Consider the following 21,926-nt stretch of genomic DNA (forward strand, 5'->3'; position numbering starts at 1 on the left):
GCAGGGCTGTTCCTCACACTTGTTTCCCCTCAATCCTCACTTCCTGTGCAGAGTTTTTTGCCTTTTCTTAAACATATGTTCCCAGAGGTGCCCCCACCTTGGCTGCTGGGCTCAGCCGTGCCCCGGGGTGGGTCCCTTGGAGCCGGCTGGAACCGGCTGTGTCCGGCATGGGGCAGCCCCGGCCTCTCCTCACAGAGGCCCCTGCAGCCCCCCCTGCCAGCGCCTGGGCACATGCACCCAGTGCACCTATTTACAGAGAGTTGAATGACTTGGACCTTTTTATCTCTACAAGCTTAGAATTTATTATCTTTCAAACATGTACTTTCAAAAATGTGTCATATCCTGTTCACCAATTTTAGTATTGGAAAAGTGTCCAGTATTCAGCAGAACAAACTTACTTTAAAATAAAATTTATTCACCTGTGCATAGTCCCAAAATCATATCACTGAGTCCAATTCGTGAGATTTAAATGAGATTGGCAGTGTATGTCTAAAACAAACGTCAGGTTACAAACTGGATAGGACAGAATAAAAACCTTTTTTCCAAGTGCCAGCTATGGCAGCCTCCATTTTTTGGAGAAGGATGCTGTTCTTCAAGTCCCTGTGTTCCTAGTGCTGAACCTGCCTAGGGTATTTATGAAAAGGAACTATAGAGTGGAAACAGAATTAGAGAGTTTTAGATAAAATGTAATTTCTTGTTTTGTCTGTATTGGGACATTCAGATCCCGGCTGATGAGGTTAGTTGTGGCCACAAGCACTGGGAGTGCCAGTTTTGCTAGACTTTGAGATTGCTAAACATTTTTAATTGCACAGACATGTCTAAACTTTGAGAAGATAGTTAAATTTGAGTTATATTTCCTTTTTCTTTGTGGATATTTATTTGATCTGAATAACATCTTGAATATTTGGCATTCAATTCTACTAACACTTTTGGCACTTCCTTTTCTCTTTAGAGAGACGCTTTGAAACCAGTGCTCTTTCATTAAGAAATGTTCTTGCAGAATTTAAATATTTGATGTCTGAAGCTTTTACTTTTGTTCCTTTTGGCTGAGTTCTTAATTTTTTAATTTCCTTTCTTATATATAGTATCAATGTACTAAGGGGTTTTTTCTTACCCTTCTTATAGGATAGTGGTCTTAATTAATAGTGTAGTTACTAGAATCTTGTGGCTCATCTACAGCTGCTTTGTGAACCAACTCTTGTTTTTATTTGGATTTCAGCATAGAGTAGTTTCTCTTCTTATGCATGCTAAAACTAGGAAGCAGATGGTTTATATGTCGCCAAATTTTAACCTATACATTTATTCTTCTTGACACAAGACCAATCTTTTTATATTCGAGTGGCTTGTTTCTCTAAGCATTGTGCATTCTTTAGTCATTTTGACAGTGAATCTGGGGTTACTGCTGTATACACTATGCATATATTTCTGTATCTCAAGATCTATATTCAGTTGTCATCTTGAATGTTTGGGATTTTTATTTGGGAAGCTGGTATTAAACTTGGCTATAAGTACTACTTGGTTATTACTTTACCTGTTTTGGTGGGTTTTTTTCTGCGAAGCATGTGGATTACTACTTTACTTACCAAGGATTTTTTTTATTCCAGTTGGTTTTATAATATTTATGTTGTCAATGTTGTTTCTGTTTTCAAGCACTATATCAAGCTTTAGTTCTTATACGGACCTTTATAACTTTTACTTTTGAATATGTGCTTTTTTGTTTAAGCTTAGTGGATTAAGTATTTAAACTAGTCCTGAATGTTAATGGCATATTACCTTTCAGTAATAAGTAAATAATAAGAATCTGGTATATCTTATACCAAATTCTGATATTCGTGCATTTACCATTCTGTAAAGGAACCTTCTTTTTTTAAATTGATAACTGAAATCTGAATCCAGTTAAAGCAACAAAAATAGATGCATTTACACTGTTTTGACTGCTGTGTATTAATTTTTTTAGCTTGCTTTTCCTAACTCTCCTTTAAAATTCTTGTAGCTTTTTCAGAGAGAGATTCTTAGAATTACTAAGGCCTCAGGAGATAGGCGTAAGTTATAAGACCCGAGAGTGTAATCAATGCAAGATAATATAGTTGAAAAAATAACTACTTTTTAAAGTATTTTAATCTTTCCTATGCAAAAGTTACATCAAATATTTAGTATCGTACTGCTAAGCGTTTTACATATATTATATTTTGCCTCTTTCATAAATAGCTGTAATGCTGAATCCTTGATCTTTCTATTATTCATTCTCACAGGTGCTTACTAAGGAATTTTATAGTCTTCAGTCTTCTAGTGAAACACGCATTATTGAACTTCAAACACAGAATTCTGAGTTCCAAGCAAGGCTAGATACTTATGAAAAACTTGAAAAAGAGCTTGATGAGATAATATTGCAGACAGCAGAAAGTAAGTTCTGTCACAAATTATATTCTATCTGTAGATGTTTCTGGCATCATGACAAGATGTCTTGTTTCTCATGGCACTTGGAAAGTATTACAGTGCCTGTCATTCTCCCTCCTTATGCATGCCTGACAATTAGGATGCAGTAATTATTTTGATAGAAAATATTAATGACGGGTTTCTAAATGTATTTGTAAATATGTATCAAATAAACATGAACTTAGACATATGGATATTTAAAATCATCTCAGTGTTTCTTTTTCCCTCATTTCTCTTTTCCTTATTCTAATCACCATTATAATTAGATATATTTTTTAAGATTCTCCTATTATTTAAGTATATTTTGAATACCAGGAAACCCTCTTTATTGACAGACAATTATAGGTTTCATAATACAGTACAGTGATTAATGTGAATTTTTGAATGAATTGGGGAGAAAAAAACTCTTCCTTGTGTTGAATTAATAATAATTAGACATTAAATAGTTGCTTGTGGCACATCAGTCTGTTCCAAGTACTAAACCCTGGATTAAATTCAGGCCTGATTACTCTTGAAAATTTTTGTCTCTGGTTGGCAAAAATAACAATATCTGTTCTCAAACACAGAAACATTTCTGTGACATCTATATTGATTTGATTCTCAGCCTAAATGAATTCACAAAGCAAGTAATTTCTAATTTGAAACTAAGACTCTTAATCTTGAAGTCTTTTAGCCTGTGTGTAAACAGAGTAGGACATTTTAAGATTTCAAACTAATTCATATCTTCTTGTCCTTGTCTCTTTCTTTGCTCCTCAAAAAAATAATCATAATTTATAAATAATGTTTTCCAGGTAGAAGATCATTGTATAAGCTTTATATATAAACAATAGTGCAGAGCAAACTATGTAGTACTGGGATGCAGTGATGTCTGGGTATCTTTAGTAGTTAGACTGTACATACTTTATTAATTTTAGACACTGCAGCTTGTACTTTTTAGAATGGCATGACTACCCTAAGGTTCCAGTCTGACCATAAGCATGTTTGCTATATACATGCTTATATTTTAGATGGTAACATGTTTTTTGAAGTAATATATATAAACTTGCATAAGGAGTATTTACATATTAATACAGAATTTTTGGACCTTACCTTCATTTTTTCCAAGGAGAAGATAGAGTTCAGAATGTTTTTTGTTTACACTGATTTACATTTGTTATGCATCTTGGGATGGCAGTAAAGTTTTTTACAGAACTAAATAATTCTTAACTTCTTCTTAAGTATGTATTTTAATTAAAATTTATATTCTGTGCTACGGATTATGACTTAAAGAAATGAAAGTTTACAAATGGACTGTTCTGTTAAAATATAATGACTTTATTTTCTGATTTTGTTGGAGAAAAAAAGGAATTATAGTTCAATATTATTTCAATACACTTTCTATTTAATAACAAAATTGTTTTTTCTTACTATTATTGTAGTGTATTTGATATGGAAAGTTAGGATTAATACTAATTAAAACTGAATTCCAGCACCAAGGTGAACTCCTGAGGAAAATCAGAAGAAATACAAGTATTTCTTTTTAAGAAACACTTTGAAGAAAAACACAGACATACTTCCCCCTGTGTCTCAAATTATGTCCTGGTATTTAAATGTCATAAATAGCTAAAGGTAGAAAAATAGTTGAAAGAAAGGACATATAATTATTCAAATCTAATGTGTTCTGGAAATACTGCAGTCTGTCTTTCAGAGAATATAATTTAGGCTGAAGCATTGTGTGGAAGACAATTAGAATTTTTTATGGACTTTAGTGAGAACAAGATTTTACTCTTCAGTCCTGTGGTCACTTCTTTATATTTCAATACCATGTAATATTTTTTCATTCTCCTTGAGTCATGAAGCCTCTGCTGTTTTATAATATTTGGGGGTGCTGGTGGGGGTTGGATTCTCTAGACTTTTTAATAAACTGTGTATTTACACATGTGAGGTGGCTTTTGTCATATAATCATATAAGCTTTTTATTTTTTCCTTTGGAGAATGTGCATGTGGAAGAGATCACTGAATTGTGACTGTTATTCCCTCATCATTATGCCTCACTTTATTAATATTGAAATAACATGAAACAGCCTATTCAGGAAACTATCAAGAATTTATGTAGCCACTCCTTACAGCATCTGAGTGGTTTCCACATGAATAACAATAGTAAACTTTGTTGGCATTTGTCTATTCTTCCTTTTCAGGGTAAAATCTTCACTTTGGGATGTTTTGGGGTTGTTTGATTTTTCGTGCTTCCATTGGTTAGTATCTTTTTAAGAAAAAGGTTGAACCTATCTGTATCCTCACATTGGCACTTTTTTGCTAAGTAGTGTAAAAAACAGTAATTAATAAATGTCCCCTAACTTGTAAATGTATTTTTTACACCACAAAGTCAGGTGAAAAGCCTGGAAAGACATAAAAGAAGAGAACCACACACTGATACAGAACATTACTTCGGCTTGATATCTACAACACTTCCAAATTTTTTTGTGTTTGTCTTCACGGTCTGACATTTACATGGACACTACTGACAGCTATGAATTTATAGAGCAGGATTGTACTGACATTCTTCTGTGACATACAACACTGAATTTGTAACCAAAAAGGATTATGACAAAGGCAGGTTAATTTTTTTTTTGTTGTTTCTCTGAACCAGAGGTATTTAAGGCACTGGAGAATTCCCCATCATTACTAAGACAGCCTTGAAAATCTGAAGTTCTGGTGCCTTTGTACTGCCACATCAGTCAACCTTTTCTGTCATACTTACTGGTATTTCTGTATTGTTTTTCGTGTAACTAGATATGTAACTTATCACAAGTGCTCTACTAGAGGCTTTTCTCTTTCTAAATGTGTTTTAAGAATCCTTGTTTAAAATAGCATTAAAAGGATATTAGACAAGTGAGGAAAGAAGCTATAGCGTTGTGCAAGTTGTTGAGAGGAGAAGGTATTTCTGATTTTGAGGCACTTGAGCATTAGGAAAGGTGAGTCAGCTAGGACTGTCACGTGATTTCCTAAAGTTGTTTCTCCTGTTCCCAACTACTTGATTCATCAAAGCTGTTGTGTGGTGCCTGGGCTGGTGTTCACTTGTGCTCCCTCCCTCTCTCACACCCCTGCCGCTCCCCCTTTCTCTTTGTCCCCCTTTACCCCTCCTCTCTGTCCCCCCTCTCTGCCCCTGCCTAACTCACACATACACACTTCTTTTTTTCTTTTTCTTTTCTTTTGTTTTTCCTGGCCCACTTTAGCTTACAGGAGAGAGAAAACCTGAATTACACGAGCTGAAATATTAAAATCTGTATACATTTTAATCTTGCTGCTATTGGGATTTCTTTTCAAAACAATTCCAATGTGTTTTAAATCCTTAGAAATACATTTTCAGAAATCAATCATCTATGGAGGCAGAGATAATTTTGAATATTTTTACTTTGCATAAACATAAGAATCTTCTTCTTGCCCTTCTCTGAAGATGGGTATGGCATTTGTTTTCCTCAGGTTATCAGAAATTTCTGATCACCACAGTCTTTCAGAAATGGTAGTGAGCAGCCTCACAGTGTCATCAGCTCCTTCAGCAACCTTGGATGTGTCTCTTCTGGTCCCGTGGACTTGTTTATGTCCAGTTGGCTTAAGCACTCCCTAATTTTATCTTCCTCTACTTCCCCATGTATCCACAGAAAATGAATTCTTTAGAAAAAAAACCCTAAGCAACCTAACCCTGTACTGCTGAATTAGACTTATACTATTAGTGTGTATTTTGTGAGTATACCAATAATATGAATATTCAAGGACACTGAACTCTTTTCCTTTACTTTCATATTGCATAAGGCTTATGTTAATCAGAAAAATAAAAAGTTAAAAGCCTGCCAGTGTTTTAAGAAATTGATGTATGGCACTGTATTAATGCTAATTGTGAACAGAATTGTTCCACTGAAGTCCAGAAGGTTACAACAACTGAAAATCTAACTTCTAGAAAAATGTTTGTGCACGTGTATAATTATAAATAGAATTGCTTAGAAGTTTGTAAGTTCTTGCACTGTAATTATATTCTTCAACAGTACCGTTCTGCAATTTTTTGCAGTGGAAGATGAAGTTGAAGCTGAAAGGGTTCTCTTCTCATATGGGTATGGTGCTAATGTTCCTACAACAGCCAAAAGACGACTAAAGCAAAGGTAAAAAAGCGCCTCCTGAATTTACTTGTTCAAGACGGAGTAAATAAAGATATATGCATTACGTTTTGTCTTATAATCCAGCCAGTTTGATTAACATAAAGAGTTTTTTTAATGACATAAGTATACAGGAATAGAATGAAAACTAGGACCTGTTAATGTGGTTGATGCATATAAGTAAGCATATACATATTTTTCTAGGTCATTTTAAGACCTTTTTTCCTTGTCTTTCAGAAAGATGAATTTTAATTGTATAAAACTAAACAGCTGTAAAAACAGGCTAGTTACATTGTTTACATCTATATAATAGGAAATAAGTTTTTAATACCCTAAAAATTACTGTATGTAGTTGTAACAAAAACACATCTGTCAGGAAATTAAGAAGGCCAAGGTTTCAGAGCATCACTGTTTCATCTTTACAAATACAGGATGTGATTCCAGTTATATTTCTTCAGTTTGCTCTGATAGCATTTGATCAATAGATAAAAATGATGTGTAGGCTGAATAACATACCTCTTGATCATAGTAATTTTTAAATAATAAATGCATATTATGCATTGTCTTTAAGAAATAATAGTGACATTTGAATGGCTCATTGGGAGCATAAAGGCTACAACTCACTGTGAAGTATAGGGAATGTGGGTTTATTTATGATATTTTTAAACTGTGACCACAGCAAAACTTTTGCTGTTGTTCAAAATATGTATAGATAATATAAAAAGAAAGCATAACCTAAGATTGGAATCATGGAATAGTGGGATAGTTTAGGTTGGATGGAACATCTGGAGGTCAGCATGGTCCAACACCATGCTCAGAGCAAATCCAATAGAAATCCAATTGTTCAAGAGCTTGTCCAGCTAAGTTTTGATTTTCTCTATGGATAGAGATTCCACGTCCTTCACAATATCAGGTCAGAGTAATGTGATTTTCTTTTTTTTTTTTGGTCCAGAATCCTGTCTCCAGCCTGGCAGAGGGGACACCACAGCTAGGATGGTGGTTCTCCCAGGATTAATTTCTGTTAGTGGTAGACTTTGATCATGCTGTCTTCTACCAAAATGAGAAACACCACCATCATTGGTGGACGGACAAAGAAGAGTATAAAGACAGGGCGAACATGTATCATAGCTTCCCAGTGTACATTTCTAGAATTCAGGAGCTGGAAGTGCAGTTTTTGTCATGTATAGCTGTTTTTTACTACAAGTATTAGTTTGTTTAGTTGTTTTTGTCCTCTTAGCCCCCACCTTCTCCATGACAAAGAATATTTAACATCGGAAGTTACTGATGAGAATTAAGGGCAAATGATGGTCTGTTCATGGTTGCAACAAAGATTTATGGGCCATGTACTATTTCTTCTGTCCTTTATATTTATTTTTTAAGTAAGTGTTGTTGATATGATTGCCAATCAGATTAGACCTGTTGTGCACTGAGTTACATACTGCTGACAAAAATCATAAAGATTTTATGTAGTACTTAACTTTGGCATGGCTTAATTTGCTCTTTCACGTTTTCAAGCCTCTTCAGATTGTTTCCTTGTAAGATTTCTTTTTATATTGCATAAAATTCAAGAAGAAAAAAAAAAAGGGGACACACACAAAAAACTCCATAACCCTGTGGTATGTCTGTTTTAGGAGACTGTTGAGACTCCTATAGCATCATTTCCTAAAACTTCAGTTCCTTCCTCCTCTGTCAATAGTTTGAGAACTTTTCTGAGTTTCAGCTTAGATCCTTCTTTTTCCCCACCTTATTAGATTCAGTTTAGATTATTTACACATAAAAGAATTCTGCTAAATCACCTTTGAATGGTGAATCTGATGATCAATAAGCCAGGATTTCAGATGTGCTTAGAAGTGGCTCTATCAGAATGTCTGGTATACTCCTCTTTTGTTCCAGAAGGCATTGGCAGATAAAACTGATTTAATCTTTCATAATGGTGTTGGAGACTTCATAGACCTTCTTTATCTTTTAAAATTAAGAAGATTAAAAAAGCCATAAAAGTCTGTGTATGGTTTACCTGCTGCTGTTCTGATTCAAGGAAAACTGCCATGCAGAAAATGTGTGTGATGCCTTTGGCTCCCTAAGCTTTAAAGCAAAGTCTCTGTGACACCAACTTCTATGTTTAGAGCCATTCAAGAAACACAGATAAGTTTTCTGCTCTCCAGGATTGCTTAAGGAAAGAGAATCTATTACAAATGTGAATAATCTTTTTGGAGTCCACTACCTGCTCTTTAATTCCAGACATATGGGATCCTAAATGAAGAGCTCTTATAAGTTCACAGCACGCACTTCAGTCTCTGAAACTTTGTACAAAACCACCTGTTCAAGCGTAGTGCATTGTGGGGTCTATACCTCTTTGCCTACTTGCCAGAAACAACTATTTCATTACTTTGGATGTAGGCACCATACACCCCTACTGGTAAATTAAACATGCCTGGGAACATTCTGAAGCATTGAGACCAAATGGCATGTAGTAGCCCACTTCCATAAAACTAAACTCTCCATGTAGGTTAGCTGCATGTGAACTACATGTTGGCAATGATTGCTTGCCCATGCTAACTCTTCAGCTGTGCCTAGGAACTGGTTGGGAGAGTATTAATGAGTAAATGCCAGAATACTACCAGGAACACTCTAGTGGTTTGCTAACAATAAATTCTCACATTCTTGAGCACTGCATAATTTTCTAGTATAGTTGGAATCAAAGTTTTCCAGAACAAGATGTCTTTGCAGATCAGTCCCTTTGTCCCTTTGCTTTAAATTTAAACTAGTCAAAAAACATATTGACAAGCATACTTGAAAGATGTACTTGTGTTTATCCTTAAATACTTGCAAATTCAGGTCAAGTTCACTGAATAGTTGTAGCTGGGAAAATTATGATGGACTGCATTCCCAAAGTTGCCATGGGAAGGTATTCATGTTTCCTCTTGCAGTCTAATAGCTAATGTATAAGATCCCTAACTAGAGATATCGGAGAAGTGATTCATTTCTCTTTTGTACTAGATGGGAATCTTAGCACGCGTCTCATCTCTCCTAAATAAAAATCCAAATAACTAGTTTGGAGAATTAATTTCTCTTTTTCTCAGTTATTGTTTACCCAGTCTAGTGCTCCTTGTAGGAGGAACTGAGAGAGCCAACCTCTTAGTGAATGCTATTGAGAATTTCAGGTAATTCCTCTCATACAAGGTGAAAGTAAAAAATTGTCTGTATGAAAGGGTAGGTTTATAACACAGGTGAAGAATATTAAGACTTCTCCCAAATCTAAAAGTGTATTCCCTTTTACTGAGGAGAAGGTGGAGGTTATGACTGGTCAAATTTTCTGAGAAAGTTCATACGCTCATCTAGCTTTACACACTCTAAGCCTCAGCTTAAGGATAAATATCATCTCCCTGGCAGTCTGCTTTAGACTACTTACACTCCTATAGATTCCGTATCATGGTCAAGAACTGGATAACACTTTGCTATCCATTATTTGGAGGCTAACAGTCTTACTTTTTTAGTTTATAGATGGTAAGCATTGAGAGTCTAAGATCTGAACTGGAGTGACTTCTCCCTTTCTTCAATATACAAGTTTCTGAAAAATGACACACATTTGTCTGGAAGGATAGATCGTTGTGGAGAGCCATTAGTCCAGTGGTTAAGGCACACTAAAAAGGGATATTAGCCCTGTATATCTTCCTCATTTTTAGAGTTCTGAATTTCCTATGTCACATTAGGAAATAGATTTGTGACTAGAGTACCTAAACACGGAGGGGTACAGTGATAAATTCTCTAGATACAATTTTGATAATAAGCCACCAAGCTGCTGAATCCTACAAAGATGGCAGGATTCATTACAGGATACATAAATTTAGACATCTAATCATAGGATTAACACAGAGACTTGGCATCTAACCTCCTGTTATAACCAGTTTTGTTCTAATCAATACAGTCAAAGGAGTTTGGAGTACATTTCAGTTCACCATCCAGGAGTCTATTTTAGTGGAATATAGTCAGGCTCTACAGACTATATTGAATAGGACTAAACGATTAATAACAGCTTCAAAGACTAGGTTAGATGTCTGGAAGTAGGTTCTGCAATTGCGTACTAAATCTTCCCATTGCTGCCTATGGAACTATGCTGTTGAATTGATGAGAAACTCTTTTGACATGAAACATGCAAGAGGTTGAGGATCTAATTTTTTAACTAGGGTATTTAAATAACTCAATAATCCTTTCTCTTCACTTCTAAGTTAATTTGTGGATCTGCATAAGAGTTTGAAAAAAAAGTGGCAATAACATTTAATTATTTAGCATATTAAATGTCAGGCAAAACAATTTTTGCCTCTGTTTTGAAAATGCTAAAATACTACATTTTTCAGTGTTCCACTACAAAAAGTATATTAATGTGCATTTTTTTTTAAATTATTTAAGGAGAAGCCAATTACAGTGATTTCCTAAAGTTGCTAAAAAGCAAATACTCATAATTAGTTGAAACATTTTGACATGATTACTGCAACTGTGTAGTATTGTACAAATTATATAGGTAATTACTTTGTAAAAAAATATTACTATGGCATAACTGTGGAAATGCTATTTCAGAGCTGTTAAATTTTGTAATATTTTCATTGTTTTTCTAACTTTGACCATTCTGCATGTTTCACTATGTAGTTTATACGTATTAGTATTTAAGCATTGGTGAAAAATTAAGGCAATCAAGTTCTGAAGTATAAATGTGAGAATTTCTTTTGCATTTCTTTTGCAATTTCTTTTGGAAAAAAATTCAACTTGAGCTTGCTTTTTATTGGCACAGTGTTCACTTGGCAAGGAGGTTACTGCAGCTAGAAAAGCAAAACTCGTTGCTTGTAAAAGATCTGGAACATCAGAAGGAACAAGTAACACAGATTTCACAAGAGGTAAATTACTGCTACAAAAAAATCAAATCTGTAGAGGCTATAAACATTGCAGAACAGCTGTTCATAAAATGAAATATTTTCTAAACAGTGTTTATTATCTATTTGATGTCAAAAAATGGCCCCATAATTAACCAAAACTCTATGTTAAATGTTTTCAAAGAAGTTTATATTGTATTTTGAAACGAAGATCAAAAGAGGGATTACTTTACAGGCTAAACAAGAATGTAAGCCAGACAGACAACGTTCTGATTTCTGAACAGAAGACCAGCTAGCCAAACTAGTTTGTTCTGTTTGATAGTTAATTGTTCAATGAATACCTGGTTACTTTTTACACGGCTCTTCTCTTAAATCACTTTTGAAGATATTTCTGTAAATCCTTTCTTACATTGTTCAGTTCTTGAGTCTTTTGAATATACAAAAAATAGGGAGTGTTTAACATAAGCTGCTTTTTAAAAAAGCTGAAATTAATTTTTTTTTGCTTTGTTACAATGAGTTTAATTTCATGAACTTTTAAAATTCTGTATATAATACCTGAAATCACATATTACATTGACATGGAGAACAAACAATAAACAAAACAGATTGAAATCTCCCAGAATTAGGATGAACTAATTTTTTGAAATATTTTTACGATTGTCTTCTAAGTTTCTCTTAGGAACCAAAGAACTTCTAGGTTTGCTATTAGATATTGCCACCATATGGAATTTCTAGGCTGACTGTTTCAGGAATGTGGTTAACAGTTTGATTTTTAAAGCCATGGTAATTATAAATTAGGATAACTACACCCAAGTACCTCACAGTGCAAATACTTGCATTTTCTACATGTTTTAAAATTACATGAATTTTGTGTATTTTATGTGTGTATATATATCATTATATGTATTATTTCAATGAAAGATACATGAACAGTGAAGTTTTTGTACAGGTTTTTTTTAACCAATACTACAATTTATTATGGATTCTTCTTAGGTATATCCTAGTAGTTTGTATTTGACTAAAACATATCTTTCAAATCTTCTTGACTTGAAGACATCAAGAGATTTGTGAATGCAATGTTATCCTTGGTATTTTTCTCTATCACTGTTCTTTCACTATCTGTGCTTTATTTCCCACTTAAATCTGTCTGATTTCCACTTCAATACATTTCTTCTTACAGTGGTTTTATATTTGCTTCTAGATCACTGATGAAAGATTCAGTACCAGTGACCTTAGTTCAAATTCCTGAAAAATTCCACTAGAACATCTTCACCTCATTTTTATTCTCCCATGAGATGTCATGTAGCCCTTTCTTTGTCTTTTATCATATACTTGTATAGTTTAAATCAGTCATCCAGTATGAAGTTAAATGTCTTGCAGATAGCTAACGCATAGCTAGTAAGCCTATTAGCATCAAACTCATGAAGTTAAATAAGACCTTTTAAGACCTGCTTTCTGTTAAACTCGTGTCTGGCATTCAGGTATGAATGCTTCATCAAATTTCTCCCCCCACCCTTTTTTTTTTAATTTTGCATATGATTATAGGCCATTTTGTTTGATAACAATTACTTAAGCCATTCTGCTTGACATCCTTCTATATGTGCACAAAGTGTTTACACTTGTTATTAATGGACGGGAAAATAGTTTGTCATTCTCGTGTCATACAAACTGATCATCTGACTTATTTTCAAACAGGGCAAAAAATTTTATTGAAAACTTCTGTGTTTTCTTCAGCATTATATACAGTTTTACCATATCCCTGCCGTAATGGGTTGTACTATTTCTAGGATTTACTTGCTCCCATTTTTTTCATTCTGAGTTCCATGCCTGCTAGTATCAACTTTCCCCTTGAACTTGTAGCTCCTCTTGTAAATTTTCTGTATTTCGTATTTTATACTGACTGCTATCTGTTATCTTTCTTTGTATACTTAAAAGTTCTTAAACTTCTGTTTGCTGCCTTTACTGCGTCCCCTGAGCTAAGATAGATTTTTTTACTCCAAGCGATCATCTTTCTTAATTTTTTTTGTATTTTTTTTTTAAATAAAGAGCACAACAGAGATCCTGTAGACTATGGCATGCTCAGGTAGCCCATTATTATTATTTTGATTGACATTTTGTTCAGTCATCTAGATGAAATCTTAGAACAAGGATTGAAAATTGATGCCAAAGTGATTGGACCAACTTTTCTTTTGAACTTGGATTAAATACTGGTATTTCACTGCAGTATTTGTGATACAACTTTTTTTTAAGCTCTTTAGAAGAGGGAGAAAAATAAAAAGATTGCAATAACTACAATGGATGCTCTTTCTAAGATTCTTTTTTTGGACTGTCCTCAACCAATTGCTGTTGAGCTTTACAGAAAGGAATCATACTGATCTTCTGGGAAAGTCCAGCATTACCGAGAAGAAAATACTGCCTTCTCCATAATTTCATTCATTTGATCAAAGTCTCATATAATGTGCCTGCTTGAAAGTTGGAACCCTATGGAAAAGCTCAGCTGCTGAAAAAAACTTGTCAGTCTTCAGTTAGTCCCATTATAGTTTGTCGGGCTTTATTTAACTGTAGGATCCTATCTATTTTCAGGTCTGTGATAACAGCATTAGGAAAGAATTTTCCCTTAAAGTCCTCTTTCTGTTGCTTTGTATAGCAGTGACCTGAAGTGTTAAAGTTGGTATTGAGACTTATTTCCCACTACAGAAGGTTTGTTGATCATGTCTAGGACAAACAGAATAAAGGAATTCTCACGACCTAATCCAAGACAGATCCTCAGCTAGTGATAATCAGTTTATTGCCTCTGCAACTCACTTCATGTTACTCTCACTTTAAGTAAGTGGTAGGCTATATATCAGCTTCTGCGAAGCAGTGATCTGCAATTACTACATTTAGTGTCCAATCTAAATTTTGGAATAAACTCACTCTCCAGAGTTTTTGAACAACTGTGCCAGAACTGATAGATAGACAGTCTCTTGTGTCTAGAAGGCTAATATGGTCTTTGGGTGACTTAAAAAGCAAATACTGAGTCAGTATCAGTATACAGTAAAAGTGATATCTAAATAAAGAAATTTACTGAGCTGATATATTTGGCTTGCTGCTGAATGACTTTTTCGAGCCTTTGTCATGACGTTGTATTTGTCTTTTTGTATGCCTGGATTGAAACATTTTTACCAAAAGCATGTTACATCTCACTGAAAGAGAGAGTATAGATCAAGTTGAACGATGATGAAATCCTTCAGCTTGATAGAGATGTCCATTCAGGGATAAATAATAAATGTCCAATTGCAAGGTATTAGATTTATCGCTTAAAAGAATGACATAGAAATACTTAAGTACATCTTGTACATTAAGGCAGAAAGAAATCAAAGTTGCTTAGAAAAAATAATGCTTTTGCTGAAGGATAATGCTTAATTTATAGGCATGTGTGTATATTAGTAAAATTGATCCATTAAATGCATTTAATGCTTAATTGATTACAGTTTAATGACAACCTCTTTCAAGTTTATAGAATCAAACAGGCAGCACCACCATGGAGAGGGAAGGGATAGCCTCTTTTCATAAAAGCAGTATGCTTTTTAGCTGGTAAAGTTAGCAAGGTAATAGATGACTTAGCAGCATCATACCAAGCTTACACCACCTCACTTGTCCTTTCCCACTGAAGTACTTTAATTCTTATCAGTGAGAACAATGAAGGAACTTCACACTGTGATGACAGCATCCTTTGAAAGTTCTTAGGCTATCAAGAACAGGATTCCAAACAAGATCAGTTGGATTCATTTTCTCCTATAATGGCAGCCTCAAGGTTTTATAATGCAATTTTTAGACCATCCTAGAGATTAGACCTCCATGTCTTAGAATTACCTGTTTGTCATGTAAAGACTCTCTTGTGTTCCTGAAAGAGGTCTTTTTTGATAGTTTGTGCTCTTAGAAAAATCATAGCTTTTTTAATTGCTTATCAATTTATTGAAGATAATTAGTTTCTTCAAGAAGATGATTGCCTCTTTTTACTTCTCTACAATGAATTTTGCTGTGGACTAGAATGGGTCCACATTTCCTGAAGGAACTAAGGTATTTAAATAATACTTAAGGATTTGCATTAATTCAAGGAAGTGCAATGTTACTGTCTCTCATTTCACTTTTTAAAACATGAGGTGGAGTTAACTCCCCTTTTAGTAAGGCCAGTAAGGTGAGCAAGCAAAGTTTTGTCTATATTCTGTTTTTTAATAAATGTGAACCATTACATTATAAGTTCTTTGCATATTTGACAGAGTATAGAGGGCAGAAATAAAACTGCAATAAAAATGTAATGGAATCAGAGAAAGAAGGAAGCACAGTCTCATGTTCTGAAAATTGTGAGTAGGAATAAAATCTGATTTTAGGAAAGTCCTGAAATATTATTTAAATAGGCTAGGTCTATAGGAAGGGTGGGGTTTTTTCCCCTGCTTGTTTGGAACAACACAAAATAGGACAACTGGCTCCTGACTGTGATTTGGCAAATGCAGATTTTCAATCTATTCAGAAATTTTCTAAACTAATTGGAAAGCTTAACCATTTTCCATTGAATTCATTCCATTAGACTGTTTGTATCTAAACCTTAAAAGATTTTAATTTATTTTTTAAAGAATCTAGTTAGTATTTTTGACTTATAGGTACTCCAGCTGCTGAAACTGCTAAATCTTGATATGTGATCTTAATTCTGTACATATTTTAGTGAATGATCTTGTTATATTGCTCAAGATGCAAGCCATATCGTGCAAGCTTTTTAGACCTAGTGATCCTAATTTGTTCACGGAATATGGATAGAAAGGTGTATTTCCTACTTATGGGAAGTTATTGTATGACATAAGTACGACAGTTATTTTATACTACTCTTGTAAACATCCTGTTGAATTTCACTGTTCATATACAGTAATTGATTAGAGGAAAGGGGACTTTTCTTCCATTATTACAGTGTTTTTATTTAGATTTGATTTCTGAGCTGAAAATTCCATTGTAATAGTATACTGTTTTAAAAAAGTCACTTGTGGTCAATAAGGTGAACAGAGGCCTTGTCTATACTAATTTTTTTCATCAATTGAAGCTGTTACATTAAAACTCTTGACAATGAAGATTAGGGAAGTGTAGAGAGTAGTAGCATGATTGCAGTGAAAATATTGTACAATTAGAAAAGAAAAGTTGGAGGATAATGTACTAGATAGTAATTTGAAGGTAGTTTGTTTCTTTTTTATTGTGAAATAACAGGTTTGGGTTTTATATTATTATGCAATTGGTAATAATCAATAACATCCAATAATAATTCAATAATAATAAAGTAATTGTGTTTTATAAATTATAAATTATAAAATTTATAATAGTAATACTTCTTTTTTTGGCAGCTTGACAGAGCAAATTCTTTGTTGAGTCAAGTACAACAGCCGTACAAATACCTCATTGAAACCGTGCAACAGAGAGATTCTCAAATAAGTCTACAGAAAGAACATATTACACAACTTGAAAAAGATGTCAGGTAATTAAAATCACTGTTTCTTTATTTTAAACTGAAAGTAAAATCACTTATGTGTTTATCATTAGAAAACAATTATGTTATTGGCCATAAAGTAGAAGATGTTGACACTCCATCATTGACTAAGTCCAGTCATGGAAGTTACGCTGGAACTCTAGCATCTGTGATTTCTCTCATACTGTCAGAAAAAACTCTTTAGGTTTGGAAAAGCAGCAATGACAGTCAGGCTTAAAGTGAGTTTGGAGTTGAGAAGAGCTCTCATGTAGTAGAGGAAAGTTCAGAAGAGTAAAAGGACAGAATGACACACCAGATGTACAAAAGTAAAAATAAAGAAATAAAGTCAGAGAAAAATAATAGACTAGTCCACTAGCAAAGGGTATTTGGGGCATAACTCGAACAGACTTCCTTTAGTGGAGACTCTCTGATTTGCTGTTATATGCAGTTGTCAGAATTCTCTGACCACTGAGCAACTTCCCACCATCATATAGCTTTATAAAATATGTTTAACATCTGTTTCCCAAGTAAGCTGTTATAAAATAATCTGCCCCTTGATTTTCAAGGAAGTGGATAGCTGTGTGCCACTGCACTACAGAAGAAAGAGCATTTTAACTCCTAGGTGTTTATGTGGTATCTTGGTTTAGGAAACGCATATGGTAACAATTGTGAAGCATTAATGTGATTGTATTATGAAGCAATTACATGAAAAATACAGTATTTTTCCAACAAATCTGTTGAAGCAATGAAAACAAAAAAAGTAGGACTCACCATAGCTAAATACTTTATCCTACATATTGTCTTACATATGTATCTATTCAGAGTGTTTTGATGGTTTGGGATAGTATTTGTTATGCCTTGAGGAATACCGAAAAATGCTTATTATCCAAGTAAATCTATACATAAATCAATACATATATAAATGAACTGAAATATTCATTCATACTTCCTGACAAGATATCTTTCACTGAGCTTAACTTTGTTTCAGTAAGAATAGATCTTTTTTTATTCCAGAATCAAGTGTTTTTAATATTTTCCTAGACTTGATATAAGAAAATCTTCAAAGGTAAATTATATTTTTCCAGGAGATGAAAAATCACAATGTTCTCTATATATGCAGGATCTTACTTTCCAATTGTGAATGAAATCATCAGAGAATTGGTCAGGAGCAAATTAAATTTTCAGATTGCAGTAACATGAAAACGTCTTTCATTATTCACATAGTTGTCCAAAAGTCTCTAAAAGCTAGGAAAAAAAGGGAGTAGATAGGTGAGGTAATTTCTGAAAGTGTATGTTTCATGCCATTAAAATATGTAAGACCTTAAATGCATTATTAAAATTGATTCTCTTGAGTTTTTATGGCTTATTACAGATAATCTGTATGCCCAGATATTCTTCATAAATTTAGCCTACAAATTAAGGCACCTAAATTAGGAACTTAGTCATGTCAGCTTTCCTTAGTAGTACATGGAGGAAGTGGCATCTCCAAAAAGCAATTCAGATTTTGGATGGAGTGAGTCATTTGCTAGAGATGCCCGTTACTCTCCATTAACTATAAAGGGAATTTTTGGCATCTTAAAGTGCCTGAGGTTAAGGAATAAAATGGATCTGCACCACAGTGTGAGCATTCATAGTAAACATACCAGCAATACTCTACTGTGGTGAGCTGGGGTGTGTTCACCACTAGTCCGTGTTTCTGTAAATGAAAGTGTGGTCTGACAAAAAGATATTTTTATCTTTAATGGTTTTGTAGCAAAACAGTAACGCTTACTTTGCACATCAAATGTTTTGGTAAGAAGTTTTTTCCTGTAGTTTCCAATATTCCTTGTAAACTAAAAATAACTATTACTCCCTTACCACAGTTTTGCCTCAACTTTGCCATAGTTTCATAGGCCAGTGAAATTCTTGGAAACAACCTAATGTCTTAGGGCTTTTAGTACATATCAATAGTCCCTAATTTTCCTATTCTTAACTCCACATTTAAAACAAATGTCCTAAATTGTCAGCTGATATTCCCTGGAGCACAGAAGAAATCATAATCTGGTATAAAATTGATAATGTTGGTCCTTTGCTTTCCCATAAGTGACAGGAAGGTTAGAAGAAGGGATTTCTAACCAGAGAACCATTACATTCCAGCAGTCTTTTGTCATGAGGATAGACTTTTGGAATCTGCTAATGACAGTTTTAAATTAAAATATCCTTTAGGTGATTTCAGATTACTTTGTGGACCAGTCTAGCTCCCAGCTATTCCAGAACTGAATCAGAATGGGATTTAAGTAAATTAATGATAATCCCTACCAAATATATGCCAAGTGAAGCTCTGCTGGATCAAAAGATTTAGACCACTATTCCCATCCGTCTTTCTTAGTTTATTAAAAAGCATTTTGTTGGTTTGTGTGTGGAATATTTTTGAGAGGATGAGTTCAGAGAATTAGTGCTCCTCAAGGAGGGCCTTAAATTCTGCAGATAATGTTGGTGCTATTAGAAAAGTAATAGTGAAAACACTAAACATGGTTTATGAAGCCTGGTTTCTCTGTATCTCAGAGCTAAGGGGAAAAAGTTAGTATTTGTAAAGCCATTTCAAAATGAAATGTTTTTTCAACCGTTACCTATAATTAATAGTTAATTCTGCAGTTTCTGCAGTACCCTTTTTAAGTTGCAGTTTAATTTATGCTACAGTTACAGAAACTACATTATTATTTTTAAAAATTTTACATACAATACATGCATTAGTTTTATTTCTAGAAAGCAATTTCACAAGTACCAGCTAATGTAAAAATAATGTTCAAATTCTTGTTTTCAGACAGACCTTTAAAAATACTAGTAATTTTTTTGAATATAGTTTTTTTTTTTTTACATCTCATATTTGAGTACCAGATTGTAGACAAATTAACATAATGTTGATATGCCTGCATCCTGACAATCGAGACTGAATACTTAGTTTTATCCTCACAGCTACCGTATGCTTGATCATGCTTTTCCTTCCTTCGTGTTTAGTGTGCAGAATCTATGGTGGAGGAGTGTTCTTTTCGTGTTGTTTTTCTCATCTGCTCATCAAGCGAGATGGTTCTGCATTATGCAAATCATGAATTCCTTAAGTAGAGCAGTCACATCTGTGTTATCAGTGCCAGTGTTCTCTATCACCTCTCACTTAACTTGAGTGTGGAGGGATCAGCAAGGACTAATTTGCAAGTGAATTGACTTTTTTAGACTTAATCCATAATTGGCTTCTGTGCACAGTGATGACGGCCAATAATCCTTTTAGAACGTACTCCCAGAGTGGTTAGGTTCCAGCAGATTTCCCAGGATGATGAGTCAGTACTTTCTTACAACCTTACAAATGTTTTGCAGCAACCTGCAGTGCTTTGTATTTCCTTGTCTATTGAGAAAGCTGTTGGTTGCTATTGGATGTGGTTTTGATTCTGTGATGAAATAGACAGTCTTGATTAAATCAGCACAAGAGGAAGGCAACTATGAGGAAGGCTATCTATGACAGCAACCTCCTTAGTTTGGGCTGTGGGTGTTCTTGTGCCGTATTTTTACCAATTTTTTGCAAAATGGCCTGAAGTGACTTATAATGTGGTCCCTTGACAGGCAACAGATATGTTCAGGGTTCTCCACACTGCATCATTCTGTGAAAGTGTCATTTCTGACATCAGTTATTTCCACAAGAGGAGTGGGACAGATTCAGGCAGAACATTTTGATATAATACTCTTGAGAAGTCCTGCAGATCCATCTAAGTTTCCTTCCAATGTGGTCTTCAAAGGTTACTTTAACCAGAGCAGCTTACATGCCTTCATCCTTAAGCATCATACCTCTAGAGCTAAGGCTATCTTTCAGACCTTCTGTATCAAAATGTCTTCCTCACTTGGAAATAGTACTCAAGGTTGCTTGTGTCAATAGCTATCAAACTGAATCATAGAATCATCGAATGGTTTAGGTTGAAAGGGGCCTTTAAAGATCATCTAGTTCCAGCCCCCCTGCCATGAGTAAGGACATCTTCCACTAGATTAGGTTGGTCAAAGCCCCATCCAACCTCTCCTTGAAAAGAGAGGAATTGTCAAACTAGGTACTAGACTGAAATAGTCAAAATAGGTACCAGACTGAATCAAGGCCTTGAAGTAGTATATTCCACCAGAGCTGGAGCTACTTTGGTGGCTCGCTGAGAAGTGTGTCTGTTCTGGACACCTTTCACACAGCTCTGTGGATCTTTAGCCATACCTTCACTAAGAACTGCAAGAGTTATTGTGGTTGGGGTAAATGCTTAGCTGAGCAGCTGTCATTGCTGTTAGTTATTTGCCTGAAAAACTTAGGGACCCATCTCCAGGTTATTACAGGTGTGTGACGTTACTGCTTACACTTGCACCTTCACACTTGAATTTATTACCACTCAAAGATAAAAGGAGAGGTTGTTTAGGGGTAATCGAAGCTCTGTCAGATGTTGCCCACATGTATGTTCACTACAACTCTCGTTCCCATCCCTTTAGAATTCTCCCAGGCAGGCCACGGGCTGTGCTGGCACTTGGCTGTGGAGAGAACCGAGGTGGCCCTGGGAGCAGAACACCTCGTGTGCTCGTGCACTGAGCCATGCACCTGCAGATATGCTTTGGATACAAAACCTCTGGTCTTGAGTGACAGGGCATCTGCAGGGTAAATTTATAGGTGGTCCGTATATCTCAAAATATTCTGTTAAGTAACCTCTCATTTATGTTAGTCCACATAGCACTCTCGTTAATAAAAGTAAATAGCGATGGTTAATAAGAGCAGTGGTATGTATGAGGATGACTCCTTCCTACTGTAAAGAAATCTCTCTAGCATACAGTTCTTTAACCAGAAATGAAAACATCACATTTAGCACTCCTTTTGAAAAGAAATGCCTTGTAACTGTGTCATGCTGTGGGAAAACAAATCTCTGAATTTCATTCTTATGTGTGTAGTGAAGTAATTGTAGTTTTAGTACATAATTTTCTGCTAAAAACATCTAGGTTTATAAATAACTGGAG

At 34.6% G+C, this 21,926-nt stretch overlaps 1 protein-coding gene across 3 annotated transcripts in view; it reads left to right on the forward strand.

Annotated features, from left to right (window-relative positions):
- The window catches only part of PIBF1 (progesterone immunomodulatory binding factor 1), a 124,468-nt gene that overhangs the window by 75,829 nt on the left and 26,713 nt on the right, over nt 1-21,926 (forward strand). For 2 of the 3 annotated variants that reach the window (XM_075527266.1, XM_075527285.1), the window contains exons 12-15: nt 2,253-2,403; nt 6,482-6,572; nt 11,353-11,455; nt 16,801-16,931. In XM_075527266.1, the coding sequence (XP_075383381.1) occupies nt 2,253-2,403; nt 6,482-6,572; nt 11,353-11,455; nt 16,801-16,931 (476 nt within the window). The remainder of the gene's footprint in view (nt 1-2,252; nt 2,404-6,481; nt 6,573-11,352; nt 11,456-16,800; nt 16,932-21,926) is intronic. The other variant, XM_075527276.1, reaches the window with a different exon arrangement.

This window comes from Mycteria americana, chromosome 1 (assembly GCF_035582795.1).
Source record: "Mycteria americana isolate JAX WOST 10 ecotype Jacksonville Zoo and Gardens chromosome 1, USCA_MyAme_1.0, whole genome shotgun sequence".
Classification (NCBI taxonomy): Eukaryota; Metazoa; Chordata; class Aves; order Ciconiiformes; family Ciconiidae; genus Mycteria; species Mycteria americana.